Source organism: Artibeus jamaicensis, unplaced genomic scaffold (assembly GCF_021234435.1).
Source record: "Artibeus jamaicensis isolate MK-2021 breed Jamaican fruit bat unplaced genomic scaffold, CSHL_Jam_final contig_252, whole genome shotgun sequence".
NCBI classification, from domain to species: Eukaryota; Metazoa; Chordata; class Mammalia; order Chiroptera; family Phyllostomidae; genus Artibeus; species Artibeus jamaicensis.
In genome coordinates this window covers 1,041,529-1,062,480 of record NW_026521538.1, presented here as the reverse complement: position 1 = coordinate 1,062,480, position 20,952 = coordinate 1,041,529, and the positions used below count along the sequence as shown (strand labels likewise).

Here is a 20,952-nt window from a genome sequence, read left to right as displayed (position 1 = left end):
CAGGTGCATCCCCTGAATGGCCTCAGGGCGTCCAGGGAGCTGAAACCTTCCTTTCCAGTCCAGCTGAGCCCCCAGCTCCTCAGGCCTTGTTCCTTCTCTTCCTTCTTTCTGGCTCCTCATTCCAGACGCAGCACAGTGAACCAGGCTGGATGCAGCACAGTCTCCCAAACATGTCCTTGCCTTCGCTCATGTCAGTCCCTCTCATGAAAATGCTTTCACCCTACTTCTCTGTCCCCTGGACCCTTGTTCCCCTTGGGTTAAATGCCACCTCGCCTGAGAAGCCTCTTCCAGGATCACCAGGCAGAGTTCAGTTCTCTCTCCTTGTGGCTCCTGAACACCGTCTCTGTCCACTCCTCTCTTTTCAGCGTTCATACCACACTGCTCTAATCGGTGGCAGTTCCGCCCTTCCCTCTTTGAGCTCCCTGAAGGCAAGAGCCCCGTCCTTCTGATCTTTCTGTCTTGATAGGCCAGCACAGACTGGCACACAGTAGGTGGTCAGCACACAATGGTGGACCAAACGAATGAATGAGAGCGTGCAGGCACGAACTGTAGGAAGGCTCTTAGACACACCACACCTCAGAAGAGTGAGGTCATGGCCGAGGGAACATTGATCTCGGAGGTGCTCAGATGCACTCAGGCTAACCCCAGACCCTTTACAGTGATTGATGATGTTATAAGATCTTTTCGTATCTCTGAACTTCACTGACCCCTTACCTCCTTCCAAATCCCCAGACTCAATGCATCCTGGCTCGCCTTTAATGCATCTTGCTTTCTGTAAACCACCCAGTGACTTCAAAAGCTCGAGTTATTCCCCAGGCAGAACCAAAGGACCCATCTCCTCTGTTTACCCCCCATCCTGCTCAAGGTTTATTATTTAATGTCATGAGGTTTCCTGTGAGTGTGTTTTTGGGAGGACACTCCTACTGTGGCCTGAGAGCTCTGCATGCTAAAGGGTAACATGAGAACACCGGTATATGAGATATATCTCTCAAAACTCCTCAGGCTTTGTTGCCAAAACTGACTTTATGGTAACTCTTTACAGATCATCTTAAACTTCACATCCATGGATTTGTTTAAAAGCCGCCTGTGCTGGTACGACTACGTGGAGGTCCGGGATGGGTATTGGAGAAAAGCCCCCCTGTTGGGTGAGTTGACTCAAGAAAGCCTTGCAAGGGGAGTGATTGGCTGGCCTGCATGATGCGGTTAATGTTCGGGAGGGTCCATCCAGGCAGCGGTCACAGGAAGCTCTCAAGGGTCGGTGTCACTGTAAAACTCGGGACATTCCATTTGGCCGCACATGTTGGAAGCTTTTAAAGCTGTGAATACCCTTTGACCCAGCAATTCCACTTCTTGGAGTTTATCCTGGAGAGCCAATTAAGGAAGTGTGCGGAGCTCTAGCCACAGGCTGTTCGCTGAAGCAGGGAGAATTGAAAACAATTTAAATGTTCAACAGTAGGGGTTAGCTGAATAAATTATGATACGTCTTTTCCCTGGAAAACTGCCCAGCCATTAATGGTGAAGTTGGAGGTGACTCTTTACTGATACAGAAAGATGTTTGTCGTGCATTGTTACACAAAAAAAGGTGTGACTAAGTAGAATAAGCAGTAGGGCTCCAGGCTAACAGAAATGCGCATCCGGGTCTATTTTGCAGGCTGTACCAACGCAGATGCCTTCAGAAATGGGGTGTAAATGAACACGATGGGGTTGGTACGGCAAAACAAGGAGTTGGGGGGCTTGTGGCAAGCCGAACAGTGGGTATCCTGACCGAAATTACTGAAATCATTGCGTGGGCTGAATTCAACCGAAAGAAACCATTCTGTGACCTGCAGTATGAATATCAAGTAGAATTATAAATTGTCCACAGTGGTTATTTCAAGATGATGGAGTAGTTCTAAAAACTGGGTTCTGTGGTTGTTCCTGGTTTCGCTCTATTTTCTCATTTTCCTTTGCGGAACACGCACCACCTGTGGAGTGAACAGTGCATGAACTCACACGTGGAAAGGTAGCCGGACCTTGGAGTGAGAGGCAGTGGGCAGGGGCATAAAGAGAAAGGTCAGCTTGCTCAGGATTGGCGACCGAAAGAGCTCTCTCACAGGTGACCAGGGAAAGTTAATGTCGTAAGAAGGACCAATGGCTTTGGTGCCCAGGGAGTGGACGGGAGGGCTCTCCAGGGACGAGGGCTGCGGTGGAGACTGAGAAGGCGGTTCACGGGGAGCCCAGTAGAAGGGTCTCGGCTGAGAGTGGGCTGTCCTCGTTTTTAGAGTGGCCTGCAGAGTGGGCTTCCAGTGGAAGTTCCCAGTGAGAATGTGGTCCTTGGCATATGTTCATGGGGACAGAACAGCCACCTTGTTGTGCTGTGAATGGCCTGAGACTGAGCTGCTGTTGGGAAGTTGAGAAGAGAACTAAGTTGGGGAGTCCCACAGCCAGGCTGAACCCGACCTCACGTCATATTTGGGGGGGCTCAGAAGACGCAGAGACAGGCTCTGGCGGGACCCAGGGGAGCCCGGCAGGCATTAGGCTTCCAAATGACCAAGTGGTCTCAGCCGGTCCAGCTGCCATCTGGAACAGCGCATAAGCCCCCTCTGTCTGGCAGGGTATGAGTTTAAATTCTCAGGGGTACAAATGGGTATGAATTCATGTCCCGTGGGTGCACTAGAAAGGAACCAAGGCAGGCTCTGAGTGCAGGTACCAGGTTACCAGCATAGGGAGGAATCAGGTGGTTAGCAGTCCAGGTCGGCAAGCGGAGAAAGTGGGCCCCGGCCCAGCACAGACAGGTGTTGCACTGCAGGATGAGTCGGGGGTGCACCCAGTGGCGGGTTGGAGGCTGTCGCCCTGGATTTCTGCTTCCCGTCCAAGGTGAGCAGACGTGGTGGGTACCAGCAGCCAGGGGGACGGACGCATGGCTTTACAGGTAGCACTGACTAGATATGGCAAAATGACAGAGGGCTGTGTTTCTGGTAGCAGAGGTTCCTAAACCATGCTGAACACAAGCATCGCCTGGGAGGATTCCGGAGTGCAGATTCCTGGGAGGCTGCTGAATCCGAATCCCTGCAAGCTGGGTCAGGGAACGATCCCACTGACCTACAAACCTATGAACACATGAACTTGTCTAGTACCAAGTACACAGAAATGGGACTGCAGAAGGTGGTTACCTCTGAGGAAGGAAGCACAGAGGTGATGGGCAGCTGTAAAGTATTGTTTTATACTTAAAATAGTAAACAGAGGAGTTACACGAAAACATGGCATCACAGACCCCTCAGCCTGGCAGGGACCTTAGAGACACTGATCCCACACCTTCACGGGAAAACCACGCTCCCTGAGTTTGGACCAACTCACTAGGGCCACACGGCCCGCTAGTGGCTGAGGTCAGATCAGAACTTAGAATGCCTGGTGATGGGGAGAAGCTGAATCTGAGAAGAGTCTCCCCTAGGGTGGCTAGATAAAATGCATGATTCATTGTTTATCTGGAATTCAAATTGACCTGGGCTTCCTGTATTTTTGTTTGCTAAATCTGGCAACCCCATACTCCCCCAGGAATATGACAGACTTAAAGGGCTCAGGAGGAGGAAGCGCTCGCTCTGCTGCCCGAGTTCTCCGGAGAGGGCCGAGGCACGCTCCTGACTGAGGACAGGCTCACGGCAGAGGCATTGCCAGTCACTCCCTCCCTTGAAACAAGAATTCCCTCACCACCAATCCTGGTCTCTCTGGCTGCACTTTCATAGATTAGTTGGAGTTGGTGGTTTGTTTTGTTTGGGGGTTTTGGGGTGGTTTTTTTCTGGCTCATATTTTACACACTTTTGCAGTCTGTGTGTGTGATGCGTCTCGCAGCCAAGACATGGCCTGGCCGCCTGCAGCCATTCTTCATTCGCAGGAATCTCCTTTGCCAACTATTTGGCCCGCTCTGATGTTTCCAAATGCAGTTGTTAGTGAACTTTTGTGCTGGGAACAAGTGCATTGTGTGGGCCGAGCCGGTCCCTGGGAGGGGTCAGTGCCGTGAAATCTGCCGGGAGGAGGCAGGTCAATGCCCCTTTGGCAGGAGGGAGAGCGGATTAGGGCGAATTGTGAAAGTATGCGTCGTGCTCTGAAAAACTGTGCATTGCATATTTTCCCAGGGCACTGTGTGAAAATCCAGGCGTAATGGGTGCATAACTTTTTATGAATGAACCCTTTATGACTGCCCGTGGAGCCTCCTTGTCGTGCCCTCATCTGCATTTCCTCTCCTGATATCCTTATTAAACTCCTCCTCCAGAGCCAGGAACCAGATTTCAGTTCAGGAATTTGACACCTTTTCTCTGGTCCAGTTTCTCCCCAGTCTGTTAGGTCCCCTCGGAAGGAGGCTGCTGGGGACCCGGGTTTTCACAGCGTGATTAAAGGGAAATGTAAGTGGATTGAGGACATTTCACGGCTGGTTAAAGATATCAAATTGGTTTTTCAGTTTCAGGGGTCACTTACCAGACTGCGCTGAAAGGGGGGAGGAAGGTGGCTGCCCAGAGAACTCATCCATGATCTGAAATACCGGTCTGTTCATTGGGTTCCCCTCGCTTATTGCTGCAGAGGAGTGACTTCGACAATGAACTCTTGTATGCAGAACTGTCCTTGGGTATTCTCTGGCCCCACAATGCACACAAAAGCCCTTTCTCCCCCTTTCCCTGAAGTGGGGAGGGGAGTTCAGAGAGGCCAGGCTGGCCAATCAGTGTCGCGTGGCCCCACTGCTGGGGTGCCCTGGCCAGGGGCAACCTCCCAAATGAGCAGAAATCCGTCACACAGCCCTGCCTGGCATGGCTGCGGGCTGGCTTTATGGTGGAGGCTTTGATCTTCGTTCCTGTGTGTGTTTCCAGACTGGGAGGTGGGAATGATGTTTACATTCTCAGAGCAGATTTGATGTCAGTTGGTCCAAAAATGTCCAGTGTTCAGAATTGCATCTTAAACTGAGAAGTCCCTTTTGATGGTGGTGATGGTGATGATGGTGAAGAAGGTGAGACTGATAATGAGGGTCAAGATCTCAGACTGCCAAGGTTCAAATCCTGCTTTCACTTAAACAACTTTGAGTGTAACTCAACTCAAACTGTCCGATCCTCAGGTTTATCATAAATGAGGTTAATGTAATACCTAAATCAGGGGGTCGGAGGGGGTGCAATCAGGTAATTCACAGAAAGTGCTGAGAACCGTGTCTGGTATAAGCATCCCAATAAGAAAGGAGATTTTATTGCTGCTGTTACGGTGAAGATTAGAATGTTGAGACATCAGCCCAAGGACAGTGGATTCTAGTTGAGAATTACAAAGTGGTTTGGTGAGAGCTGTTACTTAGAAATAATTTGTAATTTGTTCTACTGAGTCTGGCTCCGCCAAGGCATGAAATACACCTTAGCCTGTAAGTCCCACCCGCTCCGGGGTCTGAGCAGAGATGGCTCATCCTGCGGCCCTGGAGTGCATGGCTTATCTTTTCCAGTTGGCTTCTTAGGCAGCAAGACAGTGGCAGTCCCTCTCCCTTTTGGTGACCCGTCCCCAGTGGTTGTGACAGCTGGGGCTCTAAATAAAAATTTGGACTTGACACTTGGGCTGGCTAAGAAGGGATTTCTTGTGAACCAGCTTTGCCCTGAGGTTCAGCAGCTTTCTCTCCCCACTGGTAAGCCATACTTCCCCATGCTTACGCGTTGTTTTCCAAGAACTAATTGACACTAATTGGCCATGCCAGAGGAACCATTATCGAAAATTTATAGGCTTCTCGTGGATTTTTCCTCGCTGCATTCTTGGCAGCAGTTTCGGCTCATTTCATTTAACACTAAGCTCACCAAATCCAAAGGGCTGCAGGTGGCCAAGATCGGAAGGAAGCGGAGGGAGGATTAGCAGACTCGGCCCAGTGTGTCTCCCCAAGGAATGTACACTCAGCTGGCTGTGAGGAAAGAGTCCTCCCTCCCGCACTCCCCCAGTTCTCAGAAAGGCAAAGCACAGCTACAGCTTCAAAGGGCCGATTCAGTGCTTAACATGGTGCTGGCAATAAGAGAGAACTCACTAAATGTGGGCTTTCAGATACATGTGATGAGATGGAACTCACATGCCACATAATGGGCTGTTCGAAGTGTGCACAGCAGTGGCTTTTAGAGTGACTGTAGAGCTGTACAGCCAGTACCACCATCCATTTGAGGACATCTTCATCACCTCCAAAATAAGGCCACACCCATTAACGGTCACTCCCTACGTCCCCCCTTGTTCACTGGATCTTCTGAGTGACTCGCACAGCTGGCACTCGTCAGAACCATGGCTTCCAGTCCAGACAGGCCTCGACTGGTCTGTACTGTGGCAGAGCACAGCCGTCTTCCACCCACCTCATCACAGTCCTTGCCCAGCTACTGTCTTTGTGGCGTTAGAAATAATATGGCCAAGGATGACCATGTACTGGGTAGGCATGGTCTTTCCCCTTTGCTTCTGTAGAGGATCCACATTTTAGACTCGCACCCAAGTGTTCAAGAAGTACACGTTCATTTAAAATGTTCAGTACCAAAAGTTCAATAGCAGTTATGAGCCCCCTTTCCATCAGGTGGTGGGAACATGATTGCAGACCCTTCATGTTTTCTTCCCCAGGGTAAAGGCGGGGGTGTGCACAGGCTTGGGGTCAGGGCATGGTGGCAGAGGAGGCTTCCACAGCGCCATGCCATGCCATTGATGGGACGTCCTCATCCCTCTCGGGTCTCCAGCCGTCCATCCATCTAAGTGGCTGCTTTGCCTCCTCCTTGTCTCAACTCAAGGCCAGTTCAGATTGGTGTTGAGTCGATGTCCCCCTAGAAGACGTTCTGTGGCTCCCCAGTTCCTCTGAACTATGGGAGAGTCACTTCCATGTCCTTGCCCGGAGCCCGGGACGCGGCTGCTCCCGCCCGCCATGCTTTGCCTGAAGAACTCTGAGTGCCTGTGTCCTGGCCTCATGTTCTAGCAAATCACAAAGACACTTCTGTTCTGACCCCTGGTGGGACACGGGGATCTAGGGTTCAGTCGTCTCTCCAGGCTCTGCCCAGAGACCTGGGGGCCGGTTCTCTGCTCCTTCCAGGTCCTTAAACCTACTTAGCATCTCTCTCATCTTTCCACCGTCTCAGCTTGGGGTGGGACAGGGCACAGGGTCCTTTTAGAGGCCCCGTGGTGCCCTCTTCAACCCCCTCTGTCCCTAGTCCCCTCACTGCACTGTCCTGGGAACCTTTCTGAGCTGACAAGGGTGGGAAAATGGGCTCTTACTCAGTGTGTATTTGTCTAAATCTGTGGCATTGTGACTAGGCTTGTGATAATCAAAAGCCAAGAAGGTTTGATCTCTTTATCCTGTGATCCCTCCTGTGTCCCTTCTCTGGTGCAAGGAAGGCAGGTTTTCTTCCCACAGGCAGCCCCCAAAGAGAAGGGCGTGTATGCAATGGGAACACGGCGGGGGGGTGGGGGGGGACAGAGCACAGTCATCACGGTCTCAGACCGTCACCCACTGCACCTTCAGCTCCTCAGCAACACCTGTTTGGCAGGAGTGGGGGAGCTTGGGCTGCACTCTGGCACTTGGATTGACTCTAGTCTGAAGTTCTCCTGAAGACACAGTCTGGAGAAGGCACACAGGCCGGTGACTTTGTTTCCCTCCTATCCGCCAATCCCGTGTGCGCCACAGGAGGAGTTAGTTGCCCCTGCGGGGCTTACAGATCACCTAAAACCGCATTTGGAACACTGCTTTCTCTGTCTGCAGAGAGCCCCTGCTTGCTGTCCACCAGCAGCCTTATCAGTCTTTTCTACTTCCCAGGTAGGTTTTGTGGCGATAAAGCCCCGGAGCCGCTTGTCTCCACGGACAGCCGACTCTGGGTGGAGTTCCGGAGCAGCAGCAACATCCTGGGCAAGGGTTTCTTTGCAGTGTATGAAGGTTTGTTCATGATGGAGCCTGGGTAGCTCCTGCTTGCAGCCTGCTGTGTCCCAGGCGTGTGCGGCAGCTGCCCGAGCCACGGCTGTGGGGCGCCACAACCGGGCCCAGGTGGAGTGATTCACTCTCCCCTTCCTCCACATTCTGGAAGCAAGGGGCCCGCTGTGCTCACTTCAGGACAGAGGTCATCTACCTGTCACCACCCTGCTGAACCCTCATTCCAGGCCTGGGAGTGGGGTGGGGTGGGGAGGGTGGTGTCGGGGGACACAGAGCCCTGTGGGAATGAAACCAGCCTCTGAGTAGCAGTGTGCACCTGAGCAAAGAATCGAACCCCTCAGAGCTGTTGTGGGTTTCATTTGTGAAAAGAGGACTTTGGACAATATCGGGGAATTTTCAAATAGATTTCTTGGAAAGTCCTGTGAGGCCACCACAGGGTTGGAGCTGAGAGAACCGCAGATCTGGGCTCTCCGCAGCTGCCGCCAGGACGGCTCCCTTCTGCTTGTGCCATGTGTGACCCCGCCCCCAACAGGAAACCACTACAGGGTGATTAAGGCCCCTTTTGGTCTTAAATTGTAATTTCGGAGAGGCCCACATTTTGTGTTCATGAAAGAAAGAGCATGCATGCACGCGGCCCTCTACCCTGTACATGACACTCACCTGGGGACTAACACCACTGACTGTCGGAGCTCTCCCTCCCCATCTTAGTCAGAACCCCTGGGGCTGTGGCCCCATCTTCTGTAGCGTGAAAATCCCCCCAGTGATCCTGATGCACCCGGCCCATGGCTCCACGAGGTCGTTTTCTGCACATGTGAAACAGTTCTGAGTCGCCAACATGAACTTGTGCCTTTCTGTAGGCACAGCCTTGGCTGGATGGAAGTGAAAATTTGGCAAGTGGAGTCACCTAGTGGTGACAAGTGGCCAACTTTCCTTGTCAGATCTGACCAGGGACCCCTCTTCCTTTCTCTTTGTAAAGCCCGTTCTGTTCTCTTTCTAAAGCTACATGTGGGGGAGACATAAACAAAGACGCTGGTCAGATCCAATCTCCCAACTACCCTGATGACTACAGACCTTCCAAGGAATGTGTTTGGAGGATTACGGTTTCAGAGGGTTTTCACGTGGGGCTCACCTTCCAAGTTTTTGAGGTAAGTCCTGCCCAGGTGGTCTTTCTGGGGATGAAGTCAATGTCAGCTCTTGCTAGACACGCTCTGCTCTATGAAGATGGGTTTCCAAAAAAAAACCACAAAAAAACAGATGGGTATCCACTTTTTGGTTGAAAACAGGAACCTAAGAGGCAATTTCAAGCCTGTGGTGGGTTATACCCAGACACCTGGTGTCAAAAGCTTTGCAGGCTTTGAAATCATGTCCGTCCCCATACTGAAGGCTGCTGGAGTGGCGGGGGGTGGGGGAACCCAGTGGGAGTCTAGGCTGGGGTCCCAGCCAGTGCTGTAGCACCATTCTGCCCCACTTATCATCTCTTAGTCTCTTTGCAGCTTGATTCACCCTTGCCTTCTGCAAGTAGGGGATGGCTTGGAGAAGCCCAGGACACACTTGGGTCCTTTGGCCTCTTGGTTCAATTTTTCGGAGTGGTACTGAGGTTCCCTCCTTAAATCAAAAACCCGAAGGCCAAGCTGTTGGTCGTCTTCCACGTTGCCTCTGTTTCTCCATTTAGATCGAAAGGCATGACAGCTGTGCATATGACTACCTGGAAATCCGCGACGGCCCCACTGAAGAAAGCGCCCTGATTGGCCACTTTTGCGGCTACGAGAAGCCGGAGGACGTGAAGTCGAGCTCTAACAGAATGTGGATGAAGTTTGTGTCCGATGGCTCCATCAATAAAGCGGGCTTTGCGGCCAATTTTTTCAAGGGTATGCATAGCAGTTATTTCCATTTTTAGTCACAGGAAGAGCGCCTACTGTGTGCCAGGAACTGTGTGAGGTACTTGATTTACACAGTGTAATTTAATTTCCAAAGTAACCCTTCGAGTTGGATTTGGATCATGTTTGATCAGTGCTGAGAAGGGTTGCTCAAGGTCACTCAGAGAGTTAAGTGGCAGGTCACAACTCCAAACACAGCAAGTGTGACATTGCATTGCACTGCCTGATGTGGGTCAGAAGCAGCCCAGGTCTCCAGCTCCTGAAGCATCAGCCCCCAGCCTACAAGTGGGTGGGGGAAGGACAGAGAGTGGGGGATGGTGCTCCGGGAACACACCTCCATGTTGCATTAGGAACCAACTGCTCTGCAGGGTCTTGGTGAAACCAGACCCTGATGGTTTGGGAAGACCAGCATTCCTGGCCTTAGGACAGTGGGCTTCCCAGCCTTAGACAGGTAGGTCTTCCTTCTCTGTTCTCAGGGTCCTGGAAGACCCTCAGACCACATCCTACAAGGGAATACTGGACATTCCCCACTACACTGTGATTGGGCATTAATAGCATGCCAGCAGCCACTGAAATGGAGACATCCAATCTGCAACAGATTGACAGCATCACTCACACACAGGAGAAGGCTGCCTTTCCTTCCTTCTCTTCTCCCTGGAAGAGAAATCCTGGTCCCTCCCTTACTCCCAGTCTCCCCATCTGCCCCCTCTTTTCCCTTCTCCCAGGTTCTGCAGGTGGGTGTCAGAAGACCCCACTTCAAGCCATGTGACCATGACCAGGGACTGTCATGGACAGTTTTAGGAGGCCTCATTTTGTTTGCCACATGTTATGAATGATTATGTGGTTTTATTCTAATTCTATTTATTTTAGCTCTCCTGTCCCTTTCCTCCCCTGCCTTCCATCCCCAGGTCTATACCTGAGGTATTAGGGCTTCTTTCTAGTGAGATAACTGGTAACCAGTTGGCACTGGCCCACCCACCCCTCATTTCCAGTTCTGAGGATAATCAGAGATGCACATTTTTGAGAAGATTGGCTAAAGCTGGTGATTAGGGTTGCCAGATTTAGAGGGGAAAAATGGGATGCCCGGTTAAATTTGAATTTCAGATGAAGCATGATTTTTCAGTTTAAGTATGTCCCGATGCAGATGTAATGGAGCCTGCTGCATGTGTGTGGTGACCACCCGGAGCTGCCAGTTGGGGCAACAGAAAGGAGCATTTCCCTCTGTGATGCTAAACCGGTTTCTAAGGGAGCGAGTTGAGAACCTTGGCCTACTTTATGTAACCATGATAACCAGCTCAGTTCACTGGTTAGAAGACATTCTTTTCCCTCCATTCAAGAGTCATCAGACAATGTGTTGGGTACTGTGCTAAGGGCTGGGGACACAATGGGACACATGGACTTTGTTCTCAAGAGCTTAAGGTGGTGAAAAAGACTGCAAACAAATGGGCAATGATATGAGGTCTGTCCGGAAAAAGCCCAGCCATTGTTAACAAAACAAGAATGGTTTACTAGACATCGATGTAACCTGGCAGCCAAGGAGAGTGGACTGGAATGTGCATGTGTGAACAATGATGACTTCACTGTACTAGTCAGTGGGGGCAGTAGATCCTGTTCAGGGAGCATGTGTACTGTGTGGTCGTCACATTCAAAATGACTGAGTGAGTAGGACAACGAATCTGCATCAGATTTTGTGTTGAGCTTGAACATTCCTCATAGAAACCATTTGGATGATTCAAAAGGCCTGGTCTGTGGGCAACTAACGTAATCGGCAGCTTCATCACGACAATGCACCCACTCATGCATCATGTCTCACACAGAGATTTTTGGTGAAACATCAGATCACCCAGGTGACTCGGCCCCCCTACAGCCCAGATTTGGCGCCCTGTGACTTCTGGCTTTTCCCAAAACTAAAATCACCTTTGAAAGGGAAGAGATTTCATACCATCAGTGAGATTCACGATACAACAGGGCAGCTGATGGCAATTGGGAGAAATGTTTGCGATCCCAAGGTGCCCACTTTGAAGGGAACTGAGGCATCATTGTCTTATGTACAATGTTTCATGTGCCTTGCATCTTCCTCAATAAATGTCTTTATTTTTCATATTACATGGCTGGATACTTTCTGGACAGACCTCGTATTGCCATAGAAGTGTGAACTTGGGAGAAGGCCAGGAGACCTCAGACTTGGCCTGGGGGTGGGGTCAGGTCACCCAGCCTGCTACTTCAAGGGCATTTCAATTTGCAAATGTCTTTTAAGGTTCTCACGAAGGTCCTCATTGAGGCCCATCTATACTGACTTAGTGCATGGACCCCGCTTGACATCTTTTTAATATTACTGAGAATGACCTTAGCCCTGAACCAGGTTTGGCAGAAACTAATTGGAGTCTGTTAAAGGGCAAAGAAAAATCTACTGAGTGTGCTAGAAGTGACATTAGTTTTCTCACTTTATCTTCAGAACAGCCCCATAGGTAGGCAGCATTATGACTCCCATTTTCAAACTGAGGAAACACGTTCCCAGGTCGGGGAGTTAGGACTAGACCCTGGACCTGCAGGGTTCCACAGAGCACTCTCTCTCTATGATGGAGACCTAAAGCCACAGGCAAGTGAAGTGGAAGGGTTTAATTTTTTACTCATGTTTGTGATTCGATTCTGACACTTGGTCACCTTTCTGTCTTCTCGATACCATGGGAATATAGGAAAAAGGCCCGGAGTTCAGCACCTGAGGTTCAGGTTCTAGTCCTACCTTCGTTGCTAAGTAGCATCCACTGTTGGGCAGCCAGGTTTCCTTTCTGAGACTGGATCACACCTGCGGTGCTCTCCAGTCTGTTGCTCACAGTGGGTTCAGTAAATACTTACTGGGCAGTGGATGGATGGATGAATGAGGGAGGTTCAGGCTCCTCTTCTGTGGGTCGGGTGTCCTGCGACCAGCCCCGCCTACCCTTAGGGGTTCCCGTGAGGACGAGGGAGACGGGGACCACTGCCGCCCAGCAACGCAAAAGCCCAGTCACAGGTGCCAGCTGCGTACAGTTTTAAAACTTTCTAGCTGCTTTACTGAAACACAAACGGAACAAATGAAATTGATTTTAATGTATTTTATTTTACCCAATATACCAAAAAACAGTATCATTTTGATATGTAATCAATATACACAGTATTAGAGATGTTTTATGAGTTTCTGTTTTACATATGAAGTCTTGTCAGTCCAGTGCGTGTGTCACTCACAGCACGTCCCAGTTTTGATGAGCTGCGTTTCACGTGTGTAATAACGGCACGGGACTGGTGGCTCCCCTACGGTCACTGCAGGTCCGGAGACTGGGCATGGCCAACGTCTCTGCCCGGCCTCTCCCCAGGAGGCCACAAGTGGGCTGTCCTGGGAACATAGTGCCCAGTGCATGTGTCTGGGCTTCTCCAGTGAACGAAGCTGGAAGAATAATCACAAAGGCCGCACAGTAGAACTGGACCAAGTCGAAGAAGCTCTGGCCACGGTGCCAGCTGGCAGGAGGCTCTGCTCGGGGCCCAGCTGGCATACGACACTGACCAAGGTGCCAGCTGGCCTCTGCATCCCTCTCCTGGGCCAGATGGCAGCCCGCAGAGCACCTCGCATTGCTGGTTACTTCAGGAGATGGCAGCAGCACTCGAGGGCTGGCAGGGCCGTTATGGTCACACACGTCCTGCAAAAGCATGTGAGGATCCCCACACTCCACTGTCCCGTTGCCGATGGACCACCGTGGGCTGTTGGATGAGGGGGACTGGCATCTTTCAAGGTGCTTCTTCAGAATCTTAGCGATATGCCTGCCTTCTCTTTCCTCAACCTTCTTTGAAATAATTTTTGGGATCCTACCTGAGTCATTTCATTGTCTAACCATGTAATGGTTCCCTCTCTCACTAATACCACTGGGAGAAGGCAGAGAAGCTTGAGCTCCTGCTATGCAAAACCCATTCCTGGTTCAGCTCCTTCTCCGTCCCAGGTTTTTCTGGCAGGCTGAGCCTTGGCCACTGCAGCCCAGAGCAAGCATAAACCTGTGGGTTGGGAGCAGACGCAACTTCACCTCAGTGTGGGTGGAGATGATACAGAGGACCCCCAGGCTTCCACCAAAAGCAGGGTCCCTTGTACACTTCCATGCCACCCCCCAAACTGGGGCAGGGTTGGAAGTGGCTAAAGATCCCACTGCTTTTGCTGCAGAGAGCTCAGGTGTAAATGCATACCTTTCTCCCAGCTCTGGGTTAAACAGCCTGCTCTTCTACTCTGTGGGGGAAATATATTCCCTTTGCTTTGGATCCAAATTCATTTTATCAGCCTCTCTCCCTCCATGGCGCTCAGGTGGTGCCAGGAAGCTTAGTGATCTGTGTTATTCTCCCTTTCTGGCCTATGACACAGGTGTGTCCCACCCATAACCATGGAGTCTTCTGGCGTCAGAGTCTCCTCCTCACCCCGACCTTGGGCCTTTGTTCATCTAAGTCCGTTTTGGTGGGCTTTTCCCCACGGTCCCTCCTGCCTTTTCCCTGCCCACCCACCAGTTTCTCAACTCTGCTGTGCTGCCCCATCTCGTCTTCATGGGCCTGGGTGCATTTTCCTTCTTTTTGTCCCTCCCTCCTCAGGCCTGCACCCCTCCACTCTCACCTGACTCATGTGTGGCCAGGCACCCTCATCCTCTTCACCACCCCGTCATTGTGTCTCTGCACCCACGGGAGTTTCAGAGCAAGCCCGCTGCTGTCTGTAGTGACGACCCTGTGTACTGAGTCTGTGTCCACATGTTGGCTACTTCACAACGTGTCATGTTCAATCACCACAACCCTAAAACCGGTGTTACCGTTGTTCTTCTCATTATAAACCAGGGGGAGCGCTGTTTGTCGGGGGAAGGTCCACTGGTGGACCCCCCCCCCCCAAGGTCCATCTGGCTCACTGAAGCCTGGACTCTCCTTACCATCGATTCTGCTCCTCCTATACGTTCTAGCGGATGTTGGAGAAAGTGCTCGTTATGTTGTAAAGTGACCAGTGATTTCAGGATGGTTGCTGTTGCAGTATTACATGTGCTTGAGGCCGTGGACAACTTCAGGCCTCTTCCCACAGCGAGTCTCCCCTGGTGGCTGACTTTGCTGAGCCCAGGAACACATCACTCTTAGAGTTAGGCACGATTGCTGCCTTGTATGTGAGACGAGCGGGTGTTTACAAACTGTCCTTTACGCAGGGAAGAGCGACCTGGTGGATGAGGATTTTGTGCATCCTAAGGAAGGTTGGAAGGAAGTGGGTTCATTGGAGCTGGAACAGGACAGAGGGCTGGGAGGCATTTCGGTTAAAGGGTTTACATTCTTCTGGAGAACCAATGGGTGGAAGTTGCTAGGAGTCTGAATTTTGACAACTCAAATCACAAAGGATGAGAAATAGTTTGAAAAGCAGCGAGAGCCTTATTTCTGGCTGTTTTCGAGATGGGTCTGGAAAAGGCCCTCTCTCAGAAATGTTACTAAAAGCATCTGTGCCGAGAGGGCAGGACCGAGAACACCTTCAGGCCTTTGCCAGCTAACTCGAAGGTGTCCCGGTTCCTCTCACTTTCCGTGCAATACGGCCGTTCAGGATTTTGTGGACAGCTCCGCGCTTGCTCTCTTCCCACCTTGCAGGGTGTTACGAACCACCAGTGCCTTCCTCCCAGCCCCAAGCCTGTCTTCTTCCTAGACTGGACTTTGTTTTTGTTTTTGGTTTGTTTTACAATTTCTCGTTGTTCAGATTTCCCTTCACTAGGCTACCACAAATTGGCAACAGAAAATAGTTGATCTTTCCTTTTATTTCTGGCACTCTTCTTGGAGATGCCCAATGCCTGGTTGTTTGGGGGGCTTTTGTTTTTGTTTCCTTTGGTTTGGTTTTGGCCTTCATCGGTTCCCTGGGCTGCTGTGCCTGGGGGAGGCTCCAGTGACGCCTTGTCCTTCCCTGGGCGGCACTGCTGGCGTCCTGCCTGCCCCAAACACGTCACTAGACACTGCCGGTGCTGAATGCCATCGACCCCCTGCTGACTGTTGCCATGGCCTCTTCCTGCGCGAGTGCTGGCTAACCTGAGGGCTGGCATTGTCTGTGACCTTGAAGATCTCCCAGCGCCCACCTCTTCAGTTATTTATAAAAATGTGAAGTCACAGGTTTTTGTTCTGCCTCTAGAGAGTACTTACATATCTTCATCTAGAAATGTGTCCCTTTGTCCTTACCCTTTATTTAATGTCCCTGAGAAATTCCATGTTTGGGGTTGGAGGGAGTTCGTTGTGTTGAAATTGGTTCAGTCCTTGGTGTGGAATCCTTGAGGTTTTCTGAAAGTCACAAATGAATATAGCTGACTGGACCCTCCAAAGAATGGAATTATCCAGGCCTGCTCTGTCCCTAGCCGGACCTTGCTTCTGGCTAGTGAGTTTCTTGTCTTGTGTCCCCAAGAGCCTTCGTGTTCTTGGAGGACACTTGCCGGGGACCTTGGGATATGGGCAGCAGCGGGGACAGACTGGGGAGCCTTGGGTGATGTAACCAGAGTCCCCTTTTCCCCAGCAGAGGTGGACGAGTGCTCCTGGCCAGACCGCGGCGGGTGTGAGCAGCGCTGCGTGAACACCTTGGGCAGCTACAAGTGTGTGTGCGACCCCGGCTATGAGCTGGCTGCCGACAAGAAGACATGTGAAGGTGGGTGCGGGGCCTGCCATGCTGGACTGATAGGGGACCAGGGACAAGTCCTCGGGGAACTGGGCAGAGATGGGCGCCAGCTGACTGCGAAATAACACAGACGCTTGTGGTGGACGACCCACCTCCTCCTCAGAGGGAAAAACAACTCGGTCCGTCACAAATGTGAGAGGACTGCCCAAATCACACGTCCACCCTGTACCTGGAGCCTTGGTTTGTTTTATTCTGTGACGATGTAAAAGTCACGTGATGATTAAGGTAGAAAATAAAGGCAAAGGGAAACTTCGAGCACTTTGTTGTGACTGGACAACTGGCACGTTCCATTCACCCGCCCCCACCTTGCCCACCCCCATGACTCTGCTGGCTGTAAGCCAGGGACGTTGCATAGCCTGGTGCAAACCAGGACGTTGTCACTATTTTTAAAAGCAATAAAGTACTGGTCCTCAACTTTATCCCTCCAAACCCTCATTTGAAACAGGCTGGAAGAAAGGGCGCTGAATTCATCAGTTCAGATTGTCTGACTTTTTAAGTTATTATTATGAACTAACACCAAACAAACCTTGCTTCTGTTTCGCCCATGCAGTGGCCTGCGGTGGCTTCATTACCAAGCTGAATGGAACCATCACCAGCCCGGGGTGGCCGAAGGACTACCCTACGAACAAAAACTGTGTCTGGCAGGTGGTGGCCCCCGCCCAGTACCAGATCTCTCTTCAGTTTGAAGTGTTCGAACTGGAAGGCAATGACGTATGTCCCTGCATTCTAATTGACAGGGGACTGTGTTGGGATGTGGCTCAGGGCAGGGAACCAGTAAGGGGTCAGCGGGCAGGGGGGTGGCTTCCTAAGCATCTCCACTGGGCAGAATCTGGGGACTGTGTGGGCAGCAGCTTCAGCTGTGCCTCCCCTGCAGACTGAGTGCCCGGGTGCTCCTGTCACCGGCAAATCCAAGGAGAATCAGGACGGGAGTGGAGGAGGCTGTCTTGGGCGGGGGAGGGGGGAATGGTCTGACAGGTGTGTCCCCTGAGGGAGGAACCTGGAGGTTAGAGTCTGGCTGAGGGGAACGGAGAGGGAGAGGTACAGCTGGGCACCAGGATGGTATAAACAGCCTGTTGCCTCCCTTAGCCAGTGGCCACAGGTGACCTGGTCAGCCAAGGCCAAGCAGAGCCGCACGGCCAGAGTGTAGTGTCCCTTGGGCTGGAGGGACCCCAGTGCGAATCTAGAGGACCCTCCTGCTGCCCCTGGCTGAGCTGGTCTGGCCAGCTGACAGGGTGCAGTGCTCAGGAAGGCGACCCTGCAGCGCTGGGGGTCAGGGCGGGAACGTGGGGGCCCAGGCAGCTCCCAACTCGCTCCCTTGCAGGTCTGTAAGTACGACTTCGTGGAGGTGCGCAGTGGCCTGTCCCCAGATGCCAGGCTGCACGGCAGGTTCTGCGGCTCCGAGACCCCCGAGGTCGTCACCTCACAGAGCAACAATATGCGCGTGGAGTTCAAGTCGGACAACACGGTCTCCAAACGCGGCTTCCGGGCCCACTTCTTCTCAGGTGTGGGGTTCGAGGCGTGGCCGCAGTGCTGAGGGCCGCACAGCTGTGCCCACTCCTGGCCTCTGGGGCTCCGGCCACCCCTCTCTGCCCAATGCCCCTGCCGCACAGTATCTCCATAACAAACACCCACCAACTGGGGAGCATAGAACAGAAGAAATACGTTCTCCCGTTCTCCCGGTTCTGGAGGCCAGAAGCCGGGACCAGGGTGTGGGCGGGGCTGCGTCCTCTGCGGGTTCTGGGGGGCGGGGGGGGGACCCCCCTGCTCTTCCTGGCGCTGGTGCCGTGCTTCCCGGCTCCGTGACCTCCATCTATCCTCCAAGTGTTGTCCTAGATTCTGAGTCGTCCTTGGGAAGCCAGAGGCTAGAAGTAAAACTTAAAGTGTTCTGTGGTCTATGGCCTGCAGTGGGCAGACGGCACAGAGGGTGGGAAACGGCTGGACCCCTGCAGTTACCCTGGTGGGTGGGGGTGTGGGTGCTGGGGAGGGAGGTTGGCCTGTTATTGCAGGAAGCAGCCGGCTCTGGAGAGGGCTGCGCACGGCCTGGGCTTGAGCTGTAAGACCCGTGGCAGTAACACCTGCTAACGCTTGAGTTCATACATAGTAAGAAGTGAGTGCGAGCTAACACTTCTGAGCTGGATGCCGTTCTAAGGGCTTTCCCTGTACTAATTCAGGTCCTCCTCTCAACAGCCCTGTGAGGCAAGGAAGCCTTATTGACTCCACTTTAAAGGTGAGGCAATTGAGGCCCAAGGCCACAGTGGCTGCAGCCGGTGGAGCAGGGCTCGCACTCGGCCACCTGGCCTGTGGCCCCCACTTACCCACCCACCGAGAGGCGGTGGTGTGGGGTCGTGGACTGTGAGCCACTTGCTCACTGAGCGACCTTGGGGGACGCGGGCACTCTCAGCCTCAGTCTCCTTATGTGTTAAATGGGGGCACAGGTGCCTTCCTCCTAAGGGCGTGTGAGAATGAACTTAGACAATGGATGGAAGTGCTTGGGTCGGTGCCCGTACATAGTAAATACTCAGTACATGCTAGTGATTGTTGTTATTGTTACCGTTATTATTAATATTGGCCTATCCTTGAAGGAGCTCCTTGTTTTCGGTAGGGAGCGGGGGAGGAGAATGTATATGCTGAAGTGCTCTAGGAGCATGGGGGGTCCACTGTGGACCAGGGCCCTGTAACCCCACCAACGCCACCCCCTGCCTCCCCCGGTAATCAGGGAGGCCACCTCCGAGTAGAGTTCTGAGTGGAGGGAGGCCACCTGAGTGGGCGGCTCCCCTCAGGAGAGTCTGTTGGTCTCCCCAGACAAGGACGAGTGTGCCAAGGACAACGGCTGGTGCCAGCACGAGTGCGTGAACACGTTCGGGAGCTACCTGTGCCGGTGCCGGAATGGCTACCGGCTGCATGAGAACGGACACGATTGTAAAGAGGGTGAGGCTGAGCGCGGTGGGGCTGGGGGGCCAAGCCGCTGCCTGCAGTGGCGGCAGCTGTCAGAGTGAGAGCGGGCGGCCCTCCCTGTCCTCCCCGAGGTTCAGCACCTGCCCTTCCCCCAGGGCAGCGCGCCCCTTCTGGGGGCACAGCATTATTATGGCACAGTGGCTAAGCCCTCATTTAAATCCTGGCTCTTCTACTTAATAACTGTGTGGCTTCAGACAAGTTATTTAACCTCTCTGAGCCTTAGTTTCCTCTTCTGTTTAAAGAGACTAAACATACCCCCTTCTTAAAGTTTTTCTGAGGATTAAATGAGAGAATGCCTAGAAACTATTTCAGACAGTCTGGCCCATATCGAGCACTTGAAATGTTGATAAATATCAACCATCTACGTCATAATATTATTTTTCATATGTGGGTCCAATAATAAAGTAGGATTGGGAAAGCTTTGCTCTCTGCTCCACTCACTACTGGGAGTTCTTCAGGGCCAGATGGCTTTGCCAGTCCAGTCATTCTGGGAAAGGCCTTGCTCTGTTTTTGCTCCACCCCGCAAAGGGAGTTCGAACATCTCTGATAAACACACAGGCCTCCGTGCCTTGGCCCCGACTACAAAGGCCTGCAGAGGATGTGAGGGTGAGAGAGAAACATTTCAGAGTCAGGAGGCTTGGCTGGGCTCACGGTCTGGTCAGGGCCTTCCTAGACTGTTAGAGGATGAGCTAAGATGTCCTTAGAAGCAGGATGCAGCCCCCTTCCGAGCCCGGCCCTGTGACACAGACAGGGGCGGTCACGGATTGGGCTGGGAGGCAGGTGGGAAGAACTAGGAAGGAACTGTTATTCTGGGATTTAAAAAATCACTGGCAAGCCCCTGTGAGGTGGGCCTGGGCCAGAACAGCGCTTGCCTCGTGTGGTGTGAGGCCACATGAGGCCAAGAGGGTTATAAACTCCACGAAGGTCCTGCCCGCTGAGCAGTGGCTGCCTTCCTGTGTGTCCCCAGAGTGGGCAGGGGGGGCCGGAGTAAATGCCCCGGGAGCCGAGCCCCTGCCCTTGTGGGCACCTGTCCCCAGGGCGCGGGCCAGTGAGCAGCAGGACCTCCTTGCAGCCACCTCACCTGCCACCACTCCCCCTCCTCACCTCGCCCCTTCCAGCCACCTCAGCCTGAAACCACAGTGGCACGAAGCCCACCTCCTCTGCTCTGTCCGTGTCCTAGTCACGGCAAAGGCAAGCCCAGGTTCAAGTCCTGGCTCCACCCATGACTCGCCGGTCCCTTATCCACTCTAAATGTTCATTTTTCTCATTTGGCAACGGGGAAAGATAAAACGAGAGGATGCATTCTGAATGCTTAGCACAGTGCCCGGCATGGAGGGCGGCACATTCTAACTACAGGCCAAAATGCCGCTCAGTGGGCCGGCCGTGGGCCACTCTCTGCTAACGGCGCTGTGACCAGGGCAGCGTCTGTGGCCTCCACAGGACACCGCTCGGACAGACTGAGAAAGTAGTGCAGAGGTGAAGGCCTGGCAGGGAAGGTCTTGGTTAGCGCTCGCCCAGCCTTTTCCGAGCGTTGTCCCATTTACTCCACATAATCTCCCTCTGAGACT

General features: G+C 52.5%; 1 protein-coding gene across 1 annotated transcript in view; it reads left to right on the top strand.

Annotated features, from left to right (window-relative positions):
- Window positions 1-20,952, top strand: part of TLL2 (tolloid like 2) — a 123,695-nt gene that overhangs the window by 91,672 nt on the left and 11,071 nt on the right. Inside the window, exons 10-17 of the mRNA XM_037138915.2 lie at window positions 1,043-1,145; window positions 7,763-7,879; window positions 8,873-9,018; window positions 9,546-9,741; window positions 16,274-16,399; window positions 16,980-17,140; window positions 17,751-17,931; window positions 19,232-19,357. Of these exons, the coding sequence (XP_036994810.2) occupies window positions 1,043-1,145; window positions 7,763-7,879; window positions 8,873-9,018; window positions 9,546-9,741; window positions 16,274-16,399; window positions 16,980-17,140; window positions 17,751-17,931; window positions 19,232-19,357 (1,156 nt within the window). The remainder of the gene's footprint in view (window positions 1-1,042; window positions 1,146-7,762; window positions 7,880-8,872; window positions 9,019-9,545; window positions 9,742-16,273; window positions 16,400-16,979; window positions 17,141-17,750; window positions 17,932-19,231; window positions 19,358-20,952) is intronic.